The following is a 20,707-nucleotide window of genomic DNA, read 5'->3' on the forward strand; positions in this document are numbered from 1 at the left end:
GAGGAACAGGAAGGGAAGGTTTCACGCGCTGGCTCGGGCTGTAGGAGCCAAAAGCATTCAAGGCAGAGGCTCGGGGCAGGGGGAGGGCACTCAAGGACACTGCAGCAGAACTTGCAGGCGCTCGGAGCTCGCGCTGAACTTTGTGTTCCCGGCTGCCTGTTTTGGAGCGTGCTCAGGGGATGCCTCCCCTTGGGAGCTCGCCTGCTGGAAGGAGGACACGCCGCCGCAGCTCCGTGGGGCTGGTGGCGTGGTGACGGCGGCGCATAGGCATGCTGTGATGCAGCAGCTTTATAGGGCGCCAGAAAATCATGCCGGGGTAAAGGGATGGCACCCACAGGTTTTACAGCTCCGGGGACCCTTCGTGGCCCACAACGGTAGCCACTCGGCACGTGTGGAATTCAGCTGGTTCCTTTCAGGGAGGGTTGGAGCAGCTTCCTCAGGTCGGTTCCATGTGTTGCTCAATCCTCCCCCCCCTCTTCAAGCCCCCTTCAGCTGGGATTTGAATCTGCTCCGCACACAACAAAGCTCAGCCAGAAAGGAAGCCTCGCATGGTTTGCCCAAAACTGTTAAGGGAGCCCAGAGGTCATTACAAAACTTAGTAAATATTAACAGACCGTCTTGTTAAGACAGCTTGTACAGCTTGTCAGGCCTGGAAAGTTTCGTATTCTCCAAGACACGAGACGAAGGGCCGTGTTTGGTAAGCCAACCCTGGGATGCGGCTGGGGCTCCTGGTAAGCTGGAGCTGCATCGTGCACCCATCAGCGCAGCCTGCAGGGAGCAGCCCAGGTTACCCTGTACTCCTGCAGACCTCCCGGAGCCACTGAATCGGGGCAGCAATTTGGGACAGCCTCAGAAATTCACGCTGGAGGTCTGTAAGGTCCAGCCGTGCACCATGATTCAGCCAAACGCCATGTGAAGGTAAATCCAGCCTCAGCACTTCGCTGCAACTCCTTTCCTCTGTGCCAAGGGCCAGCCCTCCCCGCAGGAGTCCCTTGCTGTAGCACTCACTGTTCTCCCGTCCCAGGAAGGAGCCAAAAGCTGACAGGTCGTTGCTTGGGAAAGGGCACGGGGCACCTGCTGCAGCACACAGGAGGAGCCAGCAGCGAGGATGGCGAGGAGCAGGGTGACACTTCTGCACTGCTCGCCACTCTGTTCGAGGCAAACTGGCGGCACCTTCACCCACGTGGAGGACAGACATGGATATTAGGTCTCAAAGCACGAGGGCTCTTTGCAGAGTGTGTGTGTATCCTCCATCCCACAGGATACAAGTGCCAGTTTGCCTCGAGTAAGGAGGCAAGCATATTTTGGTGCAATCCCGCACCAAATCTTGCTCCTTTCATCTCACAAAACTGAGCTAAAATGACCAATCTGCCTTTAATAAATGCCATTGAGAAGCTGCAGCCTGAGGAGGATTTTGAGAGCACTGCACTCAGATAAGCAACCTGTACTGAATCCTAACCACAGCACCTCACGGGCACGCTCATGGCAATAATTATATAAGAAGTAGTTTAATGTGAGATGAAGTTCCTGTATCGTTTGTGCTCCACTGACAAAATACAAGGCAAAGAAACAGAGGAGCTTCATAATTGTCTCCCGTACACACACGGCTGCTGCTGCTCGCTTCTTAAATAACACAACCCAAGCCTCCCATCTGTGTTCCCTGTTCCCAATCCCTCCGTTAACTCCTCTACACAAGGAATGTGGGGCTGGACACCAGCACGCAGGGACAAGCCAGCACTCCTTCCCCTGCTCCCTGCTCGCTGGAACCCCTTGGAAGGCTCCTACTGAAATCTGCTCCTGCAATGAGCCCAATACTGTGGCTCAGGAAGGCGAAGCTGCACAGACTGCTTTGTTTTTGTAGGGTTGCTAGGAAGCACTGGTTCGCATTACCGATTTTTTTTAAGGTCTCTAAACTACACATCAAAACAAGTTATTCTGCATGTACCAGAAGCAATGAAGCCTGGCTTCCACCAGCTTTGGGTCCTGTGTCTGTAAACATATATATTTTTATTTTTTTTCCCCAGAGCAATGTCCCCTCCATCTCCCAAAAGCCAGGATCTCTGCTTGGCAGCACAAGAGGGAGCAGAGGCTCTAGCTGGGGCACAACTAGGAACTGGTTTATTGGCTGGCCGGGAGCTACAAACAGTGGCTGATTGCTAAATTCTGCCTGTCTTGCTCTCGCTGGGGGACTAATTTTGGACTTTCTCTGCTATCTAGTCATCGGTTTTCATAAAATTTGTAGAAACTTTGTGATTTGATGATCCTAGCTGAAATCTGGCCGAGAGTTTTTGGAGGGTAGAAGGGAGCAGTGGATAGGCAGACAGGCAGGCTGCGCAGGGTGGAAATCGGGCTGGAAGTGCACTCAGCAAGGAACTACCTCAAGTTTGTAATAATAATAATAATAATAAAGGAAGAAAAAAAAAAAACATTTCTCATTAAGTCCCAGATACTCGGTCAACCTTTGTAGCTGTGCCTGATAATGGTTCTTCTGACACATTTAACAAACACACCTAGGACCTGGCAAGCATGACTGGCAGAGCACTGCTGCCATGAATATTCACATCAGGGTGTTGCAATTTAAATGACACAGATGCCATTAAAATGCCAAGGTCCAGAGTGCGAAAGCAAACAGAGCAGCTCTGGGAAACCCAAGCCGTGCAGCCGGCCGCTCGCTAGTGGCAGCGTTGCACCTCCTCCACACGGCAGCAGAGCGAGTGCCTTCCCTTTCTCGAGTTTTCCCTTTAAAAGGACCTTTTGGGGAGATTTTCTCCTGGTTGCTAACGGGCGTTCAGCAGCGCTAGCAACACGGGGAGCGTGGGTGTGGAGCACCTGGAGAGGCGCCGGGAGGTACGCGAGCGCTCGCAGCACGTGCGTGCTGAGTGGCTGTGGGCAAGGGGCGGTGCACGTGGATGCACAGCCATGGGCACGGGCATCGAGCCCAGTGCACCTGATCTTCTCCCCCAGTCACCTTGGCTTAAGAGCATGGGGCTGAAGGTGAAACCAGGCATCCTGAAGGAAGAAGGTCTGTATGAACACACATCATGGCCACAGGATGGCTGAGGCTGGAGGGAACCCCTGGAGGCCACCCGGTGCAGCTGCCCAGGACCATATCCAGCTTGCTCTTGAACATCTCCAAGGATGGAGACTCCAAAACCTCTCTGGACAGCCTGTGCCAGCGCTCCATCACCCTCACAGCAAAAAAAAAGTGTTTTCTTATGTTCAGACCTCCCCCGTTTTGTTTGTGCCCATCGCCTCCTGCCCTGTCACTGGGCACCACCGAGAAGAGCCGGGCTCCATCCTCCCTGCAGCCTCACTTCAGGAATTTGTACACATGGATGAGACTCCCCCGAGCCTTCTCTCCAGGCTGAACAGTCCCAGCTCTCAGCCTCTCCTCACCTGAGAGATGCTCTAGTCCCTTAAACATGTCAGTGGCCCTTCACTGGTCTCTGCAGCACCTCCACCTCTCTCTCTTGCCCTGGGGAGCCCAGAAGTGGACGCAGCGCTGCAGATGTGCCTGCAGGCACAAATCCAGCTTATCTAAGGCACTGACAAGGGTATTTGGTTGTGTGGATACCTCCTTCCTAAACACGGAGACCTCCTTCTCATCACCTTCCTGCTCTGATGTGACTCTAGGATGAACAATGTCTAAGAATGAGGCATTTGGAGTGGGAAAAAGGGTACGAGGACATGTAACAGCAGGACCAGACCATGCACTGCCCTACAGAGCATGACCATGCACCATCCCCAGGTTCTCAAGACAGGGCTGAAGCAAGCAAGGACACAGCAGCAGCTATAGATCAATACCTCAAAGATGTCCTTAAACATTATTTATCACCAACAGCTAGAGGGGTTTCATCTCGTGTGAACTCCTCACTCCCCAAAGTCCCACCACATTCAGCAAGACTCTACTTATATTGAAAAAGGCTTTTTATGAGACTTTTCTCTCAAATCATTGATAAGTTCTTGCTGCCTCCCCTCTTTGATCGGCCTCAGCCCCGGTTGTGCCCAAGGTCTGGTCTCGTTCCAGCCCATCTCATTATCTGAAGCACCAGAAGCAGGTGGTGTTTACAGGACTCGTAGAAGAAACTGGATTTCTGTGCAAAGAATACAAATCTGAAGGCCATGGTGGGAAGCAAAATTCATCCAGAACAAACACTGCTCAGCCCTATTTGTTTATGGATCTCTTTGTTTTCTTAGTCCTACTCCACAGCTTTTTCCTTCTTCTTTCCCATCCCTTCTTCCTGATCTTTTCCTCCCCAAAGGACAGTGTCAGCATCCATCAACGTCAGAGAGGAGACTCCCACAGACTTCAGTGGTTTCTGAAGCCTTTCAGACCCTCTGACCTCTCTCCCCTAGAGAGAGGGGACACAAATCATCTGTTCGGTGTGTCCGAGTACAGGGAGAGCAGTAAACGGGTGAACAAAATGAAGGCCAGGAGAGAGATGTTATCTAGGCCCTTCTCTCTGATCCATTTCAGACTTTTTTTCCCAGGGCTATAAAGGTGAGGACTGTGCTATACCAGGATGGATTTGGGGAGGTTTCAGGAGACCACAGAAGAGATGTGTCAGAAGGCTGAGCCTGTTCCTTTTAATCCATTTGATGGAGAAGAGGGACTACTCTGGCTGCAGTTTTTGTTGTAACATCAACTTCAAAAAACAGGACACATCCAGGTGTGTGTGTTGTGGTACCAAATCCCCACAACAGCACTCACCTCGCTTGCTGTGAGCCTGCTGGGCCAGCACAGGGCCCTTGGTCCTCAGCAGCCCCTTTAGAGGAAGGTCCCAGCTTCAGCAGCTCCCCCAGCTCCTAAATGCTCCCTGGAGGAGACCAGCACACCCCCAGCCTCACCAAGCATGGCAAAGACACACACCCTGAACCCATTTGTGCTCTGTAGTTGCTGCTAGGGATTGCCAGTCTTTCAGCTCCGCCACGCTCAGCCCGAATGAGGCTCCACACTAGGCTCTGGGGGAAGCTGCAGTGGAACAAAATGGACTACAAGGCTGTTGGACTTATTTTTCTCCCCTTACATTAACTGATTAGCTTTCTTCCTTATTAAAGTCCCTTCAAGCATATCAATTACCCGGCTCTGATGGCAGGGCTGGTACAATAGCCCTCAGTGCAACCAGATGAGTTGGAATTCGGCACAGCCGACCAACAGGGCGGGGATTGGGTTACCCGAGTGTCAGCTAAAGGGCACTTTTCTCCTGACCTCCCTTTTCCAACTGGAGCTGAATGGTGGTTAGGAGAGGGGAGAGGAAATGCCAGGGAAATAGCACGAGCATCTTCCTGGGAGCTGCAAGGGGAAACCAACGCTGTGACAAAAGGCGAGAGGAATATGGAAATGTCAATCTAAAATTAGGGCAGCACAAAACTTGGCCTCCCTCTTCTTTTGTTCCTATCTAATGGGAGTGGCATTGCAATTTCTGCATTGGTTAAAAGAGCTTTCACTTCTCTCTAGGACAGAGGAGAGGATGATGGAGATGGGGATCCAGCCCCAAGACCCTCTCCTCTGTTTCAGAAGCAGGGTTCAGCTTGCCCTTGTGGCCCAGCGCTCAGCCCAGCAGCTCGCTGTATTTGAATAGGAGCCAGCCCCATTTTTTCCAAGCTGCTTTGCCCATCGTTCGTTACAGCAATATCATACCGGGGATTGCTGCTATTGCCTCTACTAACCCGTCTGTCTGCATTGTCTCGTACCTGAGCTGCACAGTGCCCATCTGCCAGGGCTGTTACAGCGACGCTCACCTCCGATGCAAATTATTCCTTGAGCACTAACAAAAAAAAAAGGTAACGGCACTGACATTGAATCTGTTAATCTTAAACCACTGCATTCAGTCGGTTACGTGGATGAAGATGCATTGCTCGGTGCAGCTGAATACTTAAAAGCACAGAGACAATAAGGATGCATTAAACTTTTATCTCCAGTGCTACAGCTACAATAAGCAATCAAAGAAATTGCCGCTCTCCCAGGGCTCTGCATTGCCTAAAGGAAACTAACTTTTGTCTCTGTGTGTGTATGTATGGAGAAGGATGGATAAAAGGATCTCAAATACCAGCTGTGGTGCGTTTGGCTACTCCGTGTTAGACAAATGATGGGCACTGAGCACTGCACAAAGCTCAGAAGGCAAGTTTTAATGCAGTTATACATAGGGAGGAAGATATGAGATCTTTTTCTCTCCAAGGGTTTCGTGATCTTGCACAGCTTTTTTCTCCTTCCAAATATAAAATGTGTAGAAGACAATTACCAACTTGATTTTCATTTCGTGGCCATGTTATGAAAATAAACCTTAATAAAATAAACCTTTACAAAAGGTTTTCTTTCCCTTGGCACACCCTTTGGGCCATACATCACTGCAGGACAGGTGTAACTCACCTTTCCGTGAGTGGCAGCTCCAGCAGAACTATCAAACCATGTTGTCATTTCTAAAACTAAAACAAGATTAGAAGTTCTCAAAAACCTCATACATTTTTCTTCTCAATTTATTCTCTGGCCATTTAATGATGTAGAAATTTCATTTCTCATGAAATACCCACAAACTGGCCATTTTCCTCATGAAATATATATGTTTCATGAAATTCCTTATGCTCTTGAGAAAATAAACCACTTTATTCTGGAATGTTCGCTTTTATAATGTCAGAAAGCTTTATTTTCCTTTTTTTTGACTCAGAACCAGGGTGGTTTCTGCAAAGGAGGTGCTTGGCATGTCCCAGCCTTTTAATGTGAAGGGAAACAGTGTTGAGAAAAAATAAAATAAAATAAAAAAAGCTGATAGAGATAATTCCAAAACAAACCTTTGCTTTTCAAATATTGACTTCTTGTTGATTTTCCCACATTCCCTCAATAGGCAAAATTATGTGGTAAGAAATCAAAGTATTTAAATAACTTTCTGTTTTCGTTCCGCTTTGTTTCTTGGGCTCACGTTCCCCAGTGTATGTTTTCTCCATCCTGCAGATAAAACTGTGTGAGTTTCGGCGAGGTGCTTGCTACAAAGCCTACAGCACCATTTTCTCGATTTGATTAATATAGCTCTACGAAAAAAAACACCTCCCCATCACACCATGTGCACAATTGTCTCACTTACAATAGCGCCTTTCATCAAAGAGTCTGAAAGAGCTTTACTGAGTAGTGTTATGTGTACTTTACAGTGAATTAAAAATAACCTCCTTAAGTAACCTTCCTTTAGAGGCCCTTGATGTGAAACAACTTTGTTTTTTAAAAAATAGCCAGCGTGAAGTTGTTTTATTAATTATTTTTTTTTTTTTTTTTTTATTTCAGGCTTCAAAAGCATGGAGTTACTGCAAGCACTGACACGGAGCTTGGGGGCTTTGGTAAACATTAAAATTAGCCCCGAGGCATGCCACCTGGGCAGCCAGCTACTGGTGGGCCTCAAAAGCAAACGTGCTGGAAAGCGTCACCTGGCCGTGCTCTCCAGACACCATGTTCAGGGCATCGTAACCCACCAGCCTGCACGTCAGCAGTTTCTCGTACAAGGAATGAGTGTTTGGGAGGCCAGATGCCCCATGAAGTTTTTAGCTCAGAGTGTTAAGCATCCCTAATCCTGCTGGTATCTGCCTCACTTTGGGATTTCTGTAGCAACCTGGGCTTTTCTGCACACCTTTTTTTTTTTTTTTTTCTTGCATTCTTCCATTGTTTCCCAGTTAGGGGAGGATATCAAACTAACGTCCTCTCACCCCATCCCCAAATGTCGAGGGGATGTTTGAAAATCAGAGGCAGAAACACATTTCCCTCTGCAAATGAACCAGGCGTGTGAAAAAGGAGTGCCTCTCCTTCTCAGAGCGCGGAGGGCTGAGGAGGACAGGACACACAAGCCTACAGTGAAAGCCTCAGGAAGGAGATTTCGGGAATAAATGTGGTTTTGTTCCCTGAGAATAAGCAGCATCTTCCTGAGACCCATCATTTTGATTCACTGTTTCACGTGTAAATAATTTACTAGGCTAAAAGGTCAAGAGCTGCAGGTCCTTGGAGAAGGGAAGAAAACTGCAAGCTGTAAATAAGGGGCAAGGAACTTACTTGGAGCATAAAACATGTGTTAGTAGTCCATGCAAAGAAATACACATGCACATATCCACCCAGAAATAGGCTAAAGCAAAGCATACAGAGGTAGCGATAACCTCTACTCCATGTTTGCTCCCCCTTGAACTTGACTCGAGAGCAAAAAGTACAGCAAACACAATCATTTGGGATAGAAATTACACTTTTAAATTAGATTTGCAGTGCCCAGATGTACCGCTGATGGATGCATGAAACAGAGGGGCAAAAGAAATTAATTTTCAGCCTACTTGTTTGCATCCTTTCATCCTCTAACGTCAGGGTAATTGCTGCTCGACTCCTGGATGTGACAGCCCAGTCTTTACCTCCCTCCAGAAGGTAAGGGAACAGCTGGCTCCCTTTCTGACACCAGCGTATTTCCAATCAGCTGTCAGGCAGCATTAGGTCCCTAAATGCTACAGCATGTCACGCTTTCCTCCCACTGAGCAGCTCTACATATGGGGTTTCATTCCCCAGGCTGAGGTAGGGTAGGGCAAGGAGAAGCAAAGGGTCAAACCCTGTTTGGGTTCAAAGCTACAGAGAGTTGCAGGGAAGAGTTTCTGGAAAGGTGATGCAGTAAAAATAAGCAATGGACAACTGGCTATCCTGGCACGTTATCCTGACACAGATATTAAAAGGGAAAGATCAGAAATAGGCAGCAATTCATGCCATGCACGCTGCTTCTCACGGCGTTTTTTATAGCAGTACTGCCCTCACTAGTAAAATTGGTGGTATGGGAAGTGAGACGCTGCTCAGGCGAGCCTATGGGCTCCGGGAAAGGTGAATATTGAGCTTTGAGAAACACGATTGTGTCCGGCAGTGTGCACAGGGAGCCGAGGTTTCTCAGATTTATTCCCATCCCTGTCTCTGCATTCCAGAGCAATCACAAGCAAATTGTTTTTGCCACCAAAGAGCCTCTGTTTCCCTGCATAGCGGGGCAGTTACTGAATTCATCAACCTAATCGCTATTTTTCTATAAACACTCACGAAACCTGTGAAAACCTCAAATGAAAGCCGATTACTCCACTGTGTTCTGTTACACAGATGCACTCCAAGGTTTCGGTTGACAATCGGGTGTGGAAAATTACCCACTTCTGCATATATGGCAATAATATTTATATTATTTTTCCCACATGCTTTTAGTCTTTCATAATAATGGAAACAATGATTTAAGAATGAACAACAGTGACATTCCTGCTTGAGGACACAGCATGCACAACTCTGAAAAGTTCTGCGGCAGCTCAGCCTTACAAATGGGTTTGGCCTTAGGTACTAAAAGACACAGTGCTCTGGAGCTCCTAAGGGTTTGGGTCACAGTGGGAAAAAAGGAGAAAAGAGGGAGAAAGGGGGCAAGGGATCAAGGGAGAATGGGAGAAAGGGAGCAAGAACCACCATTCTGGATGGAAATGGGCATATCATACACAAACTCTGTCTGCCTGAAGTCCCTACCTGCTGTTCTAACACCCCGATACCTCTGCAGGTACTTTACACATACATACACACACTTATATTTATTTACATATAAAAATAAACCCATATAGGAATTGCAATGTCATCCATCACACCAGCAATATTTATAAGGCAACAACACCCAATCTTGCAAGCAACACCTTAACATTAAACCTCAGGAGTAAATACATTATTCTTGGAATCACTGCCACGAGCAAAGCTGGCTATGAGCTCAGGCCATACCCACATTTGTGGGGCTGGGGGCTTAGTCTGAATCATGGCTGATGCAGAAAGTGTGTCACACACAGAGCATATGCTCTGTGGATAGTATGTTGCCCAACATGAATGGCAAATGTGCAGGGAACACACATTTTCTTCCGGGGCTTTGGCTGGCAAGCTGAGCGCATGGTGTGCATTCTTCAGGAGAGAATCATGGGCTGGTGAACATTCCTTTGACTTCTCAACTCCTTCAATAATTTGCCACCTGTGCAGCCAAGCTGTTCGTTCTGTAAATCCGCAGGATCTAAAAACTCCGGCGCTTCCTCCGGCTGCCAAAGCAAGCTCGCTGCAGCACTGACCCCAGCCCAGCCACCACGCGGCGAGCGCTGTGTTAACCGCTTCAAGGCCTGAGGCAAAGAGCAAACAGCCCACCTGGAGCTTGGGACACCAAAAGGACCTCACTGCTACACATGCATTTTCCCTACCTCAGGGCTTTCTGCACCGCTGTCGTTAACACCACGGTGCAGAGGACTGGGGCTGAGCACAGCTCCCTCCTCCCAGCTGAAAGGAGCCAGATCTGCACGATGCAAAACTTGCACACCCTTCAGCACAGGCAAACCAGGCAGGCATTGCTTGTGTTCTGCTAAAAGGGAAGAGTAAATTCCATCTCATTGACACTGCTGCCAGAATCACCTTTGTTCCTAGCCAGCTTGCACTAAAACGTACTGTAAAGTTCTCGTGTGCAGCCAGATCAGGGCAATATCTAGGTTGCAAACACACCAGGGAAAACGCTCACCTGCTCAGAACAGCAAAGCAGATTTGGGTCTGTACTGCTGGAGGTCCCAGCGCAGGGAGGGAGGGAGGGAGGCAGCTTCCACAGCTCCTGCTTGGGAGCAGCTGGTTTTTGCATTGCACAGGGTAAGGCTGTCTCAGTACCAGCTCTGCCTCCAGCAGCACTTTGCAGAGACACACTGATACTGGCACAGGCACGAGCCCCATTCACAGTCTTCTCTTCCTCCTGCGACCCTGTGTCCAACCCAGAAAGCCCTTCCTGCAGAGGAAACTGAAGGTGGTGGTGGTGATGAAACCTTGCACTGATGCTGCTTTCCATGGCTGGAAATGCACATCCGTCAAGTGCCCATTTTGTGAGCTAGGCTGGGACAACAAAATTCAACATGCAACTTCAGCTTGAAGTGCTTTTTGACAGCATGGCAAGATTCCTAAGGGGCTATTCCTACATGGAAATTAGAAGGGAAATATTTATTTATTTATTTATTTATTTATTTATTTATTTATTTATAAAGTGATTGGATTTACAGGGGCAGAATTCCATGCAGAGCAGGGACTGCCTGCATAGCTGCTCAGCTCTGTCTGATCTCCCTTGGGGTTAACACAGACTTTCTTTTGCTATATCATTACGCTATTCCCAAACCCAAAACACACAGGCATTGGACAAATCATGGTCCCAGTTCAATGCTCTAGTTTTTCAAGAGAATCAGAACTGATGCTAAAACACTACAAGTTTTCAGCTGAAGCAGAGAGAGTTCAGTAATTTTGTCACTAGCAGCCCAAACATGCGTACGAAGCTTCACCCCCCACCCCTGCAGCGGGGCTCTGCAGCTCCACCTTTCTCTGATCATTGGTATGGCCAAAGCTGGTAGAAGCTAGACTCAGTAAGTGGCTTCTAGTGTTGTGGCTGGAAATTGTCAGAAAGAAGAGAAAGCTTCCTACTGTGTCTCCTCCGTCCAGTCTGCATCATTTAACACTGACACAGGAGCTGGCAAACCTCAGAGAGGAAAGTGAGCCTTCCCCTTTGCCAGCCACACTGATTGCCCCCACCCCAAATCCTCATGGGCAGGGGCTTGTGCTTCAAATCATGCCGTAGGAAAAAGCTACACGCATCGTCTAAGGAAGAAATGATGTCAATCATGCAAAACCAATGGTGCAGTATAAAACAGGATTTACAATGTTTACCACAAATGTGCATGTCCATGACTTTTTGTAGGCAGCTGGAGCTGAGAGGAACTTTTTCCCTGTGATACCAGAATTTCCAAGAAAACAGGAGCTGGTTTGCTGCTCCTGTGACAGCAACAGGGGGTGGGTGGAGAGTGGGGGCTGTGAACGGAGGAAACCTGAAGGGAGGCGGTGGTGGCACCCACTGACAAAAAGAGCTGAGCTTCTGTGAAGGAAAGCGTGACTCTGGACGGGTGAGACTTTACCAATTTAAACTATGATCAACCATTTTTATCTCCCCTGGTCAAGCAATGGAATGGGCTTTAGGGGACTTGTAACATATGAAAATAGACTAAATATCATTGCTTTGATTTTCATCAAATAGCTTTCTAAACATTTTTTTTTCTAGTTATTTCTCCTGAAATAAACTTTTTCCCTCAGGCTTTCAGCTTTGCCTTGAACACCCTACACACGTATTATGACCCAAGAACTGGGTCTTCAAAACCAGCAGAAAACAGATAAGATTTCACCCTTCCCGAGTCTCCTACTGACCTGAACCGTGCACACCGCCTGGATCTTTCCTTGAGGGCAGGGATACAGGAGAGGAAAAGTTCACAGACCTGACAAATTTTGCGCTAGGTTTGACGCACGGCCAGGTCCAGAATTCTCCCCCCTGGGGGCTGGCCTGCTTTATCTCACACACTGGGATTTAACAGGCTATGATGATGAGCAAAAATACCCTACAGATGAGGTGAAATGCTGGGCTTTTCTTTGCTACAGATCCCCAAACACTGCTTAAGCGAGGTCACACAGCCAGCCAACCTGTAAAAAACACGACGAATCCTCACTTGCACTGCTACCTACCAGGTTTCCCCTTTCTGCACACCCCAAGCCCCCCCTGCCCGTGCTGTGCTGAAGAAGGAAGTGCTGCCGGGCAAGTGCCACGGCTGGGGCGGGTGACAGGTGACAGTGTCTTTGGGTCATTTGTTAATTGGGAGGGTCATCGGCTTGCGGGAGCCACCAGGGCATGAATCCCGGGCTGGATGTCTCCCGGCGATGGGTGCGGGCTGGGAGAGGCAGCCTCGAGCTGCTGCTGCTGCCTGGCCCCGGCTGGGTGCGGAGGGGACAGGAGGGGACAGGAGGGGACAGAGGAGGGGACGGGACGGGGCAGGGGACGGGCTGGGGCTGAGCAAAGGACAGGACGGGTCAGAGGAGGGGACGGGGTGCCCTCTGCCGGGGCAGCCGCCTGCAGCCGCGCCCGAGAAGCAACGTGTGGGACTGAGCAGGCTGACAGCAGATCCTGGTCTCAAAATTCATTAATAAATAAATTATATTAAAAAAAAAAAAAAAAAAAAAAAAAAAAAAAAAAAAAGCGGAGTGCTGGTGGAAGAAGCCTCTGGAGTGTTACACGGAGAGCCCGAGCCCTCCATTTGCTCCTTGTCTGGGCAGGGTGAAAGTAAAGAGAAATGCAGGACAGCGCCCGTGCCTCTTCATGGGACGCAGCATTTGCACAGGATGCTTTTGTCAGAGCAAAGCTCGGGCTCTGTAAAACACCACCAGGTTTTTTCCTCTCTTCTCTCCTCAGAGGTGCCAGATGGAAGGGGACAGCTTATGCTGCTTGTCAGGGCTGCTGAATTTTAATCAGGCAGAGGAGGACAGCGCACGCAGAGTGCTGCATCTTGGTACTCGTTCAGCAGGGTACAGAGGGCACCCATGCGGGGTGTGTTTGCATTACTGCTCCCGTGCAGGGTCTCCCTGCGGCTGGCACATCCTGCTGCGTTAAATCCTTCCCTGCACCGTGACTGGGAAAGGAACAAAACTGACGCATGGGGTTTGTACCCAGAGCTCACAGTCAGAGTAGTGTCTAAGAGCGTGTCTGAGGCCACACAAGAGGAAAAGTGTCTGTAACATGTGTTGGTTGGCCCTAAGAGGACTGGTTTGGGGGGTGCCCTTCCTTTTGTTCGTGATTTAATGAACACAATCCCAGGAAAATAATTTTTTCTGGGTTCACACCAGTGCTGTCCGCACAACCCCACTGAAAAACACTCCCAAATCATGAAGGACAGGACACCGCCGGGGGTCCCTGGGCATGGACAGGACGGGACCGCTACTCCCCACGTCTACATTTCGGGATGGGGGGCACAGCACCGCCCCGGGGCTACCACAGCCCCCCCGAGGGCCTGACAGGGCCCACCTCAGCACCCCCCCCCAGCGAACTACAACTCCCAAGCTGCACCGCGACAGCACCGCTCCCCTCCCCTCCGCCGTCCCGCCGCGATGCACCCTGGGAGTCGTAGTTCTCCTGAACTCACAGGCCTCGCCGCCTATAAGGGCGCCTCGAGGGGGAAGGACTCGCCTCCCCGAGATGCAACGCGCCGGGGCGACGCAAAACGCCGCGCGCCGCCGCCGCCGGCCTGAGGCGAGCGGGTGGCGGCCGCCGGCCATGTCGGAGAGCGGCGGCGGCGGCGGGGCCGCGCCGGGCGGGGCGGGCGGAGGGGCGGCGGGCGGGGGGGGGGCAGCGGGAGGCTCGGCCTCCGCCTCAGGGCCCGGGGCCGCCGACCCGGCCTCGCTGCCGCCCGGGGACGCGCAGCTCATCGCCATCATCGTGGAGCAGCTGAAGAGCCGCGGCCTCTTCGATGGCTTCCGCAGGGACTGCCTGGCCGACGTGGACACCAAGGTGCGAGGGGGCCTCTCCCCGGGGCCTTTGTCTCGGTCTCGAGTCCCTCAGGGGCCGGTTTCGGCGCCAGGCCCGTGCTGCAGCCCGCAGCCGGCTCCTGAAGCTGCCCCTGGGGGGGCTGCCCAGGCGGAGGGACCCGGCCCTCGGTGTGGCTGCCCCTCTGTTACCGACCCTTTCGTGCAGCACCCCGCATTCACACCACATTTGATGTTTAGGTGCTGCCACACTCTCCTTGCACAGCACCGTAACCTCAGTGGCCATACGTTCTTGTACTTTTTTTTATTTCCAATAAACGGGAATTAATCTAAGTTTCCACCTACAAAACCCTTCCAATTTTTAGCTTTGATGTTGGTGTCACAGAAGCAAATCACTTTGGTGATAGCAACGCTCGCTAATTACTGGGTTTCCTAGGAATTCCATGATAGACAGTTTCCAGACAAGAACAATCCTGTATGAACAACTCCTGTCTACGCAGATGGTTTGTATTTCACTAAGTAAAATTAGGAGCAGACAACAATTTTTAAGCAAATCAGTTATTTCTGTTATTGTAACAGCATGCTGACAGGCTGCTCGTTGCAGTTACCAGTTGTGTTGTTAAGTAAAACAAGCTTACCTTTGTTCAGAAAGTCTGAATACAGACAACGAAACAGGTACACAACAAAAGAAGTACTATGCAGGGTTCTGGCAGCGGGTTGGGGATCTTTTAGCACTTTAACTGGATTTTCTTTTGTTGTTGTTTAGCCAGCCTATCAAAACTTGAGGCAGAAGGTGGACAACTTTGTATCGACCCACCTGGACAAACAGGAATGGAATCCAACAATGAACAAAAACCAGTTACGAAATGGGCTCAGACAGAGTGTGATTCAGTAAGTAAGCACCGGTCTGCAAACCAGTGGTAACGTGATTTGATAAGTAACATATAACCATCTCACTACCTGAGTCAAATAAGAATTTGCAGCATTAAGTTTCTCACAGCACCTTCTGTTGTAGTCTCTTGAGTTTTATTGTAACAGTGGATGCAGTCTTAACTCTCATGGAAAGGCTTATGTTGCTGCTTTACCTGCAATTTGTAGTTTTCATGAGTTGGGGAGCATGGTGAGGTACTCACATTTGCTAGCTAGCCAAGTTATTGCTGCAAAAACCCAGTACTGCCCTCTTAGCAAAACTGTACCTGATATGCTGAGTTGAATAACCTTGATCTTCCTTTTCTGAAAGGAGGAGAGCCCGTGTCACTTAAAGACAAACTTAATGATTCCAAAGCTTGTTTAAGTAGGCTCCAACCACTAGCAGGCAGTAATGAAACGCGGCTAGCCCAGTTTCATGCAGCAGAGTGTAGCTTTTTAACAGCTATTTAAGATGTACTTCCAGCACAGCAGGAAAGCCAGATTAACTTCACTGCTTAGAGATCTAGGTTTAGCACCTCCTGCTGCTAACTCATCATAGCCTGAAGTAGGAGCCTTAACTGGTTTGACTAAAAGTCATTGATATAAGCAGTGTTGTGGGGAGGGGGCAGTAGTGAACTTGAGAATGGCATTTATGCTTCCAAGAAGAGTTACTAAAATGTCTTGCACGCAGAAGCTGTATTTCCCTTGATGGAAACTGCAGATCATTAGTACCTAATGCTAGTTTCAGTTTTTAATCTGTAATTACAGAAGAGGGTATCCACTGAAAGTACAGAACTTTCTACCTTTACTTAAAGTCCTTGAGACATGCCTATCACTTCACACATCCTCTTATTTCATGATAATCAGCCACAAGAGTGAAATGGCAGTAGCAGAATGTTCCATCAAAGAGCCTGTAGTTAGCAGAACGCACAGTGCTCGCTTTAGATAGGTTACTAGTATAAAAAAAGAAAAAGGGAGTTTGGAGAGTCCCTGTCACTTCTGTGGGTGCAGGACCAAGCACAGAAGGCTGTCAAGGCATGTCTGGGTAGCTGTCCTTTGCTGGATGCAGACACACACGTGCTGTTAGTGAGAGGTGATGTGATGTGTGGTGACCCCGCACCCAGTCACCCACCAGCATCCGCAGCCTCGTTAAGTCTTGTGGCTGCTTTTCCAAGCAGCAGGCACTGTCGGGGTTTCCTGTCCCTCACAGACATGACTTAAGCCCAGACTGCCTGTGCCCCACAATCCAAGAGTCTGACGCGGCCCTCGAAGCAATAAGTCACTTCAGTTACTGGTGCTTGGTTCCAGAAACTTTGCCGTGTGCTACGTGTTCTTGTTTCCTTAATTAATACACAGCTGTCTAGACTAACAGTTACAAGAAGTGAGTGACAGTAATGTTATTAGGGGAAGGCCTCTTCTCCCTCCAGTCAGCCAAAAAAAAGACTGCTCTCACCTGCCTTCCTCAGAATAGCTTGTTTCCCTTGTTTGTGCCAAAATGTGTTTGTTTGCTTTCATGTTGACCTCATTTCCACATGAGCCCTATTAAAGTGGCTCCTGTCCAAGGTGTCATTTAAGTACCTGTGAGACCAGATGTCAGTTGTTAATTCTGTGGGGAGAAGTGAGAAGGGGTGAGGGGGGGGAAATAGGTGGTTGAAACAACTCCCTGTTAAGGATCTACTGAGTGGGCTGCAGTTCTCACCATGTTAATGCTAATTGCAGTTGACAGGAGGGCTCTGGAGAATTACTGGAGGAGAGTGGGGAGAAGTTTTTCAGAGGAACTGAATGACTCCTTTGTCTTTGTTCAAGGTCAGGAATGCTGGAAGCTGGAGTGGACAGAATTATTTCTCAGGTGGTGGATCCAAAACTAAACCACATCTTCAGGCCCCAGATAGAGAGGGCGATTCATGAATTTTTGGCTGCACAAAAGAAAGAGGAAAGCGTGCCAGCTCCTCCTCCGGAGCCCGAGAATAAGGATCCTCCTGCTCCATCTCAGGATGCCTCCTAAAGGTCTTGTATTTCTGCACTTACTACTTAGAGCTTTCACGTAGCTCATCTCTGCAGTTTGTATAACCTAAGATAGAGAAGGCACTGTATTCTTCCTGGCTGAACAGGGAGGACACTTTGATCATGAGCACGTTGTCTGTGTCAGACAGTCATCTGAGCTGCTTCCACTTAAGCGTCTGCTAAAAATATATTAGGACTGAAGACATAGGTATGATGTAAAACAGCTATCAAGGAACACTGTGGACTCGGCCAGTGCTGGTTTTGGATCGGGCCAAAAGGCCTTTTATTTCTGTAAAAGCATATCGAGCAGCGATCAACATGGAATTGGCTGGACAGCTTTCAGAACACTTCCAAATGGATTAAAAATATATCTTTTACTGAAATACATCTGGAAGTGGAGTGGTGACAAGTTATTGTGCCTCAGCACTGAAATTTTTAGATAGCTCTTCGTTAGAACTTACCCTGGAGTGTTGATTTGCTAGTGACTGAAATATTCAGTGAGGTTAAGGGATCTGGGAGTGAATAACTCCATTTCCAATTGAGTTGTGTAAATAGAGCAACCTGTATCTTTCCAGCTGAAAGGACTGAGGGTGCCTTTGTTGCAAACAAGTTCATTCTGGCTTTTGTGATTAAAATAACTAAAGGGGCCTCAGGGGGCTATAATTGCTGCTCTGTCTTAACACAAATGACTGTGCATCTCTGCTAAGGCCCTGTATCATAGCGTCGGTTTGAATATCGAGGCCTGTGTGCACATTACTGAGGAACCACTATCCCGATGGGAAACTTCAATCTGCAGCTTTGCTGGTGAACCAACTTCTTTCATGCAGTATGGTTTTTAGATGTGAATTGTTCTAATTACCAATGCTTTCTGGAAGAAGATAAATCAACTGTAGATTGGGGAAAAAGTTAAGACAGCAGTAAGTAACCCACAGTGGCTGCTGTTCTGCTTGGAATGATTACAGCAACGAGCATGGATTTTTAACTTTCTGTTAGAAATGAAAGTGCCTGTAATATCATCCCGAGTTACTGAGTTATCTGTGACTTGCAGCCATAGTGCCTTGAAACATCTCTGTATTTGTCTGGTTCAAGTAGTTAAAAGTCCACTATGACCTGCAGCTCAGTGCTACTGTTAATTAGTTTTATACATTCTCTCTTCAAATGCATTTACTCTTGAAGGTACCATCCCCTAAACTCTTTTTCTTTCTTGCAGTGAGTTCCTGATATTAAGCAGCTGCACTTGCAAAATACACATCCTGCTAGACTGGCAATGGATTGCTTGTTGCATTTGTTACAGGATCTGCCAGAGATGATCCACCTTTATCAGACCTGTCAGAAGGCGTTGAAATTCAGATGGACCTGGAGTTCTGCGTGTGGAGGGACAGCCGAATCGCGAAGATAATTTTGCTGTTAACAGCAATACAGGGAGCAGTATGTATTCTTATTAGTCATGCCTTCAGGCAGGGGGGCAGGATGAAAAAGGAAATTAGATCTTATTTGGAAGGAATAGGGAAGGGGGTTGAGATATTAGACTTGGGAGCAGAGGAAAAAAAAAATGTTTGGGGGATCGGGGTCGCCTCTTGGAGGCCACATAGGAGTTGTTAGATTTTTTTGTTATAGGCCCAATGTGAAGAAGCATCATACACCTCTGCTGTGTAATACAGTAGCAAGCAGTAGGTGCTAGGTCAGGTGTAACTCATTGCACTGTTTGCTCTAGAAAGACACATTTCCTGTTTAGAACTGGAAAAAACACTTCAGGATCAATTATCCCGATAATTTCTGTTTCATTGCAGTAGAATGTTTACAGTTAGCTATGACTATAGCTGATTTAATTCTTATTTCCCAGGTAACTCTGGGAAACAAAGGGCACCAGAGCAGGTGGTCAGTTTGAAACTTGTCTCTTTCAACTTGAAAGACTTTTCTTTCCCGTGAAATTTCTCAGGTGCCTAGTGGAAACTGCCCTGTGCTTTCAGCTTGAATGCATGCAGTGTCCTCTGGATGACAGTCAAATAGATAATGTGATCAAGTATTCTGCCAGCAAATGTCTATACCTTTTGCAATAAAAAACTTCAAAAAGAATCCCAGCTTTCGAGATCTTTTTCTTAAGGAAAAAGTGGATGAAATCCACAAGTCCTGATTGCTGGAACCCTAAGGAAGTGCAGCCCTACACGGTTCATAGATGAACCCAGCTCTGACAACACCGTGTTGATAGTGGATGTCATCATGAAGTAAAATGCACATTAGGATTCTTCTCCTTATGAAAAGTCAAGTATCCAGTTACTGAATTGACCTTACGTGGAGGCCCTATTAGTTACAAGGTGTAAGTCCTGAGTAAGTTCAGTCTGATAGTAGTGATGGTGTAGGCATGCTCAGCCTTGGGAAAACAAGGCACTTCTGGCAATGGTCTAGACCTGTTTTTTTGTGTTTGTTTTTTTTTTTTTTTTCCTTTCAGCCAGTAGTCCTCTAAGAAGCTAGTGGCTGCCTCTGTCACTGAGGAACACAATGTCTGAATCCCTATGTTATGTAGGAAGGTGGTTGAGGTACATAGCTTAATAAGTCCTAGAGCAGGGAGGGAATTGGATGCTGTACTTCAGGCTCAATATACAAAAAAAAAATAAGTACACACTTCAGTAAGCTGTGATAAACTACAAGTTTTAAGGGTTATGTGTTTGAGCTGACATACCACAGAATCACCTTGAAATCCCCATCTCGCAGGCCAGACTAAGGGTTTTAATTATGCCATTTAGTGTCTAATTATGACTTCAGAATTAGAAGCAGACAGAATGTACTATGAATCAGTGAACCCAGGTATGAAAGCCCTATAAAGGTGGGGAGGAAACCACAAACCTGTCTAGAAGGATTGCATGACTGTACAGTTATCACCCCCATGCGTATCAGGGGCAGCCAAGTAGCTTATAAGGCTGTGTCTGAAATTCTAGTTGCTTGGCTGTTAAAGGATTTACCATACATCCCATACAATTTAAATACAGCAAAGTTTAAAAAAAAAAAATAATCCTGATCTTAAAATGGGTGGGAGCAGTAGAAGAAGGGAAAGCATGTTTTAGTCAAGACAAAACATAACTACAGTTCAGCACTTGTAATTAGGTGATGAATAATGCATTTGTAGCACATTCTCGAAGTAAAACTGATTCTTGCTCTAAGTGATTAATAGGTATGTTATGATTTTTTGCAGCCTCTCATGCAAATGTTCTAGAAATAATGGGTGCTCCTTAAGATGCTCACTGTGTAGCTGTTCTGTGACAACTATTTCACGAGTAAGAGTGAACTAAAAAGCAGCAATTACGAATACCTTCTTTCTACACAGCCAAAATATTCCTGTACACAGTCATCTTTCCACAGTGTTTCAGAAAGTTGTCTGTATCATATGAGGAATGTTTAAACACGCTTTTTGTAACCCTTTCTTTTAAGCTAGGTAAGATATCAACCAACCTTTCAAAATTTAAGCCTTCTGGATGC

At 47.8% G+C, this 20,707-nt stretch overlaps 1 protein-coding gene and 2 long non-coding RNA genes across 5 annotated transcripts in view; 1 reads left to right on the plus strand and 2 right to left on the minus strand.

Annotated features, from left to right (window-relative positions):
* Positions 1-20,707, minus strand: part of LOC311444753 — a 217,593-nt gene that overhangs the window by 58,033 nt on the left and 138,853 nt on the right. The gene's annotated exons all lie outside the window — the stretch shown is intronic.
* Positions 9,545-10,655, minus strand: LOC311444756. Its single transcript, XR_014698047.1, has 2 exons — positions 10,512-10,655; positions 9,545-10,358 (listed from the first exon to the last, which is right to left on the minus strand). It is a non-coding gene; the product is annotated as an uncharacterized lncRNA (long non-coding RNA).
* On the plus strand, positions 14,112-19,309 carry BOD1 (biorientation of chromosomes in cell division 1; the record flags this gene model as incomplete). 2 transcript variants are annotated; one of them, XM_084536127.1, is made up of 4 exons in its annotated part: positions 14,112-14,345; positions 15,087-15,211; positions 17,036-17,236; positions 18,444-19,309. In XM_084536127.1, 3 exons carry the CDS (start codon positions 14,112-14,114, stop codon positions 17,232-17,234), a joined length of 558 nt encoding a protein of 185 aa, XP_084392253.1. In that variant the 3' UTR covers positions 17,235-17,236; positions 18,444-19,309. The 2 variants fall into 2 exon arrangements, with proteins under 2 accessions (XP_084392253.1, XP_084392254.1); XM_084536128.1 differs by having other exon boundaries at positions 18,528-19,309.

Source organism: Aythya ferina, assembly GCF_964211825.1.
Source record: "Aythya ferina genome assembly, chromosome: 14".
Classification (NCBI taxonomy): domain Eukaryota; kingdom Metazoa; phylum Chordata; class Aves; order Anseriformes; family Anatidae; genus Aythya; species Aythya ferina.